This window comes from Nematolebias whitei, chromosome 18, assembly GCF_014905685.2.
Source record: "Nematolebias whitei isolate Nwh7 chromosome 18, NemWhi1, whole genome shotgun sequence".
NCBI classification, from domain to species: Eukaryota; Metazoa; Chordata; class Actinopteri; order Cyprinodontiformes; family Rivulidae; genus Nematolebias; species Nematolebias whitei.
In genome coordinates this window covers 712,324-719,209 of record NC_056515.1, presented here as the reverse complement: position 1 = coordinate 719,209, position 6,886 = coordinate 712,324, and the positions used below count along the sequence as shown (strand labels likewise).

General features: G+C 43.7%; 1 protein-coding gene across 1 annotated transcript in view; it reads left to right on the top strand.

Annotated features, from left to right (window-relative positions):
* c18h18orf54 (chromosome 18 C18orf54 homolog) overlaps positions 1-6,886 on the top strand; it is a 63,751-nt gene that overhangs the window by 28,373 nt on the left and 28,492 nt on the right. Inside the window, exons 8-9 of the mRNA XM_037692518.1 lie at positions 5,999-6,107; positions 6,202-6,294. Coding sequence (XP_037548446.1) covers positions 5,999-6,107; positions 6,202-6,294 — 202 coding nt within the window. The remainder of the gene's footprint in view (positions 1-5,998; positions 6,108-6,201; positions 6,295-6,886) is intronic.

Below are 6,886 nucleotides of genomic sequence, written 5' to 3'. Positions count from 1 at the left end.
CCGGCATGGAGGAGGAAGAAGGTTTTAAATTTGTTTTCAGCAAAAACTTCCACACTGACATTAAAACGTCAGTACAAATGATGGCTAATTTCAAAGAAAAATCCATCAATGAGATTAAACAGTGTGCTGTGAATGTGTTTGAGGCATGTTCTCATGCTAAGACGCCCATAGAGGTGTTTCCTGGTGTAAAGGTTAAAACCCATTCGCTAGAACTGGAAGGACGGCGCATGTCGCCTCCCCCTCCTAAAAAAGGCGAGAAAAAGCAGTCTTTTCAAACTAACAAACCGCGTCATGAAGGTGCACGCTGGGACAAAAAGGATCTGAAGGGATTGAATTTAATCCCAGAGGATGAATGTGATTATCGTAAGTGGGGTGTGCGTAGGACGAAAAGATATGGGAACCAAGGTGACCCATATTATCAGGGGAAGTCCGAAAAGGAACCCCCAAATGACGTACCTATCCCTCCTCCACCTCGGACAAAACGACCCGAGGCGAAAAAATCACAAAGGTTCCAGAAACAAGGCCCTACACCTCTGAGCTCGGAAGAGACGGAGAAACTATGCAGGTTGTTAGAAACTTTGAAACACACTGACACGGGAAACCAACCTGGAGCACTATGCAGTGATGTGATCGCTATTAAATCTGAGGGCGCGAATGACAACGTCACAGATGTCGGTGGTACACACCAAGACATTGTTGTTGTGGCCTCCAACAACCCCTCATCGGAAGAAGGGGGGGTGAACTCACACACAAACGATGACGAGTCATCGCAAGCTGAACACTCAGAAACAGCTACTGCTGTGCTGACGGTTCAGACAAACCAAGATTACACAGACAAAGCTGAGCGTGTGAAGAAACGTCAGAAAAAACCTGAGGTTTCTGTGTAACTTTATCAGAAGGGGGGTCGCCAAGAAGGCATACCTGTCAGTAACACTCGAAGGGGTCCTCACACATGAAGCACTACTGGACGGTGGGGCGGACATAACAATTATGTCAGCTAAACTGTTCGAGGAGCTGAGGACAGCCGCTAGCAGTGTTAACAGGGTAATACCTCTCACAGAATGTGCTATAGAAATGCAGGGTCTCTCAGAGAAGAGGACAACCCTGACAGCTATAGCAATGGTTCACATGCAGATTGGCAGAATGACACTATACCACCCGGTACACGTGTCTAGTGTTGACTCATTCCCATTTTTGGTTGGCCAGGATTTTATAAATCGCTTCGACGCGATTATAGATTTTGGTGATCAAACGATGTGGGCCAAGGTGAGCAAACCACTGCCAATACAAATGCCTCCTGAGTGTAACACAGACTGCCTAACAGCAGGTACCGCCGAAGGCGCAAAGGACTCCTCAGCTGAGGACACGAGCCCGGTGAGTATTCCTCTGAATTCATGTGAAACCAAAGAGACCCACCCGGTGGTCCAAACTCTGACCCAACAAGACAGCCTCCTCTGTGAGCTGGAGCAGTCAAAGTCCACCAAACACTACCTACCACTGGTAGTTAAAGGTGTAGAGATCCAAGGATCCCACACCAACGATGCTGTTCTGTCTCTGTGGACAGATAAATCAGCAATTAACCGAGCTTTCTATGAAACCTTGGTTCACAAACACGTGGGTCTAGAACTAATTAAAAAAGCTTTCCGCTTTCCATTAGTTCCCAATAGTTCACAGGTAATGACCGCTGAAGGAGTCATTAACCTGAAACTAAACTGGAACCAACGAGAACTGGTTCACCCGTTTCTCGTGATCCAAAACTTACCACATGCAACCTACATAGGCTCTGACATTTTGGTAAGGTTGGGTGTCCATGTGGACACCATCAACAAGGTGCTGTGGTCCCTAAAACCAGCCACAAAGGATCCTCCTGTGCTAGACACAGCAAACCTTAAGGCTGGGCAGACCATTCCAGAGGCCTGCCAGGTTGCTAACAACCAAACCACCACAGTACCACCTCAGGTGATTAACCTAATGGTGCGAATCCACATCGTAGCTGGACAAGCTATTAGCCATAAACAGGCATATTTTCAACCTTCTCCTGCGTTTTTCAACTTGGGACTGTCCGTGGAAGCCACAAACCAAGTGAGCCTTGACTCCAGGACCACATCTGTTGCTGTGTGTAACACGGGCACGGATGAGGTGATGATCCCCAAAAACACTATGCTAAGATGGTTGATTTCCACTGATTTTCATGATTTTGAACTAGGCATTCCATTTCTGGGAGGACTCCCAGATAACCTGGTACCAAGTCAAGAAGCTGGGCCAGTATGGTTCACAAAACCAACACAGGCCATAGCTCTTTTCTCAACCGATGACGTCGACCAAGGACCTCAAACCTATGGTGTCTTACCCATAGACAGGTCCGACGACTCAGAAAGGGATTCGTTGGAGCTACCCAAAGAGCAAGAACCCTTATCAGTCTCATCACAGATTGAACAGGTGGTCGCCCAAGCCGACGCTCTGACATCTGATTAAGAAAGGGACAAACTTCGCCAAGTTCTTTTAAAATATGAAAAGTCATTTTCAACTGACCCAGACATCATCCAACTTCAGAAGTTGGATCCTGCAATTAACTTGATGATACTGTATCTGACTGACCCAGACAAATACACTCCATCGAAAGGCGAACTGGATTCCAATCCAGACCTTAAAGTCCTCTTTCAGCTGCGCAAACAGTTAATGCTACTCAAGGACAACCTAACTTTAGCTCATGGAGCGACGTCCTCACCCGTGTTCGCGGTCCCCCATGACCGAAGGGGGGTGACGTCAGTTAGGGTAATGTTACCAGACGCGATAACGTGATCGAATCTGACAACCAGAGTGAGTGACGCACCGAAACGTCGTTTTCTAGTTGCTTAATCACTACTTTTGTCAATGTTGAAACGTTGTTTTACTGGTTGCTTAGTCACTGTTTTTGTCGATGTTGAGACATTGTTTAATTGGTTTTTGGTATTGTTTCTGAACACCCCAAGCAAGAATGAATTTTGTGTTTAGTTAAGTTAGAGACTAAGAGGCCTTTAACTATGCCAACATGCAGTTCATTTGTTAAAATGCAATCTTTGCGGAGTCAGTGTAGATTAATGCTACCTTAAGTACCATAATCTACATTGGTCTCACCATCTTCAAGCCGAACCTACTCGAACAATTCTATTCGGTGGGATAGCTAATTCTTTTTGATAAGTCTCGCCATAGACTCCAAAAACATTTATGGGGAAACCAAACACCCAATCTCAAGTCATTCGTCTAAAAGGCAACAGACAAGTAAACCAACTATAGTGGCCATGTAAGTCTAACATAGACAAAGTTAGCGATGGTGGTATAGTTGGAACACCCTTCTATAGGTATAGACTCCTATAGCTACCCTTTTCAGCATGTTCCACCCCTTAACTGGTAGCTGTAGCTGTTCCCAATCATAATAGCTTACACACCAGGTGCATATAGGTTAAGGCCTTATGTAAAATCCCCTTCATAAGCCCACCTTAAACCACTTAATTGCATGACACATAGAACCAGAATGGCACCGACTGGACGTCATCCAACGACGACCTTTGCTGGAGGAGACCTGCAATTCTGACGTTGGTATCCAACCTGCATCCAGTGGCCGCATCTGCAGTTCAATCAAGAGAACCCCTCTGTATGCTGATCAATCAACACCTCCATTCATTGTGGATTTATCGTTGTGGATTATATGACTTTTTCCAATGGATTACAGACTTTGTTTCCAAGGGGTTAAAGCATTGCTACAATGGAATTACCAACAACATTATGGAATTACTTAAACCGTTGTGGTAATTCCATTGTAGCTTCAGTTAGCTTCACTACATTTTGATACTTCCCATAATTTGTGCATTTTGTCTCTGATATTGATCCTATAGATTTTCCACAGGCTTCACATGTTCCACATTTATGAGTTCCACACCTGATAACAACATTCACACACTCAGGCATTCAAATATTTTATTTTCATGTACTTCTGGCCGCAGTTGTAATAAAACAAATACAAGTCTGTGGTATGAAACAACCCAGAGTCCAGACTTGTCCTTGCCTTATACAACAGCGCCCCCTTGCGGTCAGGATATGGAAGCTCCACTCATCCACAGACGCACACAGAAAAAAGAGAAAAGTAACCCTTCGCTTCTTTCCCACACACAGCTCACTCCCCCCTCTTCTGTCCTTCTACGCTATTGTTTCGTCTCTCTCAACGCCTCCGGCCTTGAAGCCGTTACACAACATTGAAAACACGGCGCAAACAAAAGTTATTACAACGTCCTAAAACTAATGCGATCCCTGATCACATGAAATTTGGTAAAACTACCTAAGTCCCAGACTTCTCATGTTCCCCTTCGAACTAAACTATTAATTGAGCCCAATTTATGATGCAGTCGACACATCAAACGGAGTGCCCGCGCCGTAGCCCCGCCCTGTCCCTGACAAGAGCGGACCTTAATCTCGTCAGATGTAAGGCTTTGATGGCCAGTTCCGCTGAGAAAAAAGGGAAACGTGTCGCTCACGTCCGACGTGAACTCCCGGCAGGCCTCGCCTTCCTCCGGCCACAAGTGAAACTTGTGAAACTAACTAAAACACTACCTAAACGTCAAAGAAAGCGTTCGGCGCTTAAACTGTCTGAATATCGTAACCCACCTCGTCAGAATTACCACGATTCACCGGAAGTTAGCTTAAATAAAACCATCTTTATTTCCGGAGATGGCTGCATGCACACCAACAGAGGAATTTGAATTTAGTTTTAATTTGGTTTACGGCCGAATAGCCAGAACTCCGGACCTTAAGGTCCAAACAGTTAACCAGCTTACCTGAAATTAATGGGCCCAGTTCCTCTCTGCGTGTGCACCGCAAGCCACCTCGATCCAATTCAGTCTAGGCCGCGTCTCGCTGCACGTCGGGTCACCATTCTGTCGTGGCTTGATACCACGTCGTGTTCAAAACAGCTGAGACGTCGCCCTCGGTATAAAAGATTTATTTGACAAACAGGGGTTACAGATATTCAGAGACAAACAATTACATTATTAAAATATATGCATATATTTTGGAGCATTAAAGAACGAACCGTCTCGGTGTGCGCCTCCCGGAAATGCTCTATGAGTGTGTGTCATTTCCGGCTTTTATAAAAGCTTGGAAAAGCTAGCTCCTCTGATTGGTTTAGCCCCTTCAGTTCCCATGGTTACTGGTTTAGCCCGCCCCCTGAAGGACGTTAGTTGAAAGTTTATGGCACACTGAAATCGTTCGTTTTAGCTGTTTGTTTAACGTGATTATACCTTAGTGATACCAAATGATTTGAGTTAAAGTTGTTTATTTCTAGGAATAATTAATAACTATTAATTGTTATCTAACTCATGTTTGCGTGTTCTTACTTGATCCTTTTTATACTTTTTAGTTTAGTTGCTGTTGTAGCTTACTGTGACAATTAACCCTGTGTCCTCACAGCTAAACCGACCCTGTATTCAACAATGATTAAATGTTAATGGTTATTATTAAGAGAGATCCTGAGGGATTTTATTTAGTCAAACTATATTAAGACTAAATTAAAGAAATGTGTTCTAGCTTTATTTATGTTAATTAGTCTGCTATCTGGCATGATTTGATTGCTTGTAATATATCAAATGTGAACTTGTAAAATTATCCTTAGCTAATATGAGATTATATTTAAAGGTCAACTAGTTAGAATTAGCAAACATTTTCTATAAATATAGTTCAACCCTGGAAAAAAGACACACACACACTTTGTATAACATGACATTTGAATGCTTGATAGGAAATATAAAAAAGGTATAAAAATATGAAATCCAACAATATGAGCAGCTAAAATATCATTCTGTTAGGTTTGACGAAAGTTACAAAAAAACTGTAAAGATTCAGTGGTTACACAAAAAGATAACTGATCAGCTGGTACCTGAAGCCCACTCACCGGGTTCTGTAGAACTCTTAGCTGCTCTAACATAGTGTGATGGTGGTCTAACGTCAGCCTGGTTCTGGTCCACAGGAGGAAAGTCGATGTGCGCTGAGAGACATCAGGGTCCAGTTGGCCCAAGAGCTTCTTCTGCTCGCTGCACGAGGAGAAAGTTCTAATGACACGTCGGTTCTGTTCAGAGGTAAACACTCAGCCAGGGTTCTGTTCAGACTCAGTAATCAGATGGTTTTAATGTGGCGCTGAGCCCCGAACATGTTTCTGCTTCTTCCCCTCAGAGAACCGGATCGAGTCTCTGATCGAGAAGGCGGATCAGGTCTTGAACTTGCTGTCCCAGACTTCCGACAGAACCGAGAGTTCTGCAGGTCCAGGTGAGTTCTTGATCCTAATCTTCACCAGAGAGGACAGTGTCAGGTATGAACAAACAGGTTCAACACATGAAAGATGCTTTTGCTGGGGAAAATTCAGATTTACATCCAGAGAAAACAGGAAGGCTTTTATTGTGTAAAACTGGACGTTTTACTTTGCAGGCTTTTATTGTGGCAAGACAGGAAATGTTTTACTCTGAAGGATTTTAGTGTGACTTTTTCATTTATTTTTGGCACAGCAGACAGAAAACATTTTGTTCTCTTAATTTTCAATACCACGTATTGGTAAAAGTTTTTTTTATTTTATTTTGCAAATAGGAAGGTTAATTCTTAGTGTATCGCCTGCTGCTGAAAGCTAAAGTAGAGCAATAATGTTTTTGCTAATGTCTGTGTTTGTGTGGCTGTGACAGACCCCAAGGTCATCGGTTACCTTTGTGACAGACCCCAAGGTCATCAGTAACCATGATGACAGACCTCAAGGTCATCACTTACCATGGTGACAGACCCCAATGTCATCAGTTACCATGGTGACAGACTTCAAGGTCTTTAGTTACCATGGTGACAGACTCCAAGGTCATCAGTTACCATGGTGACA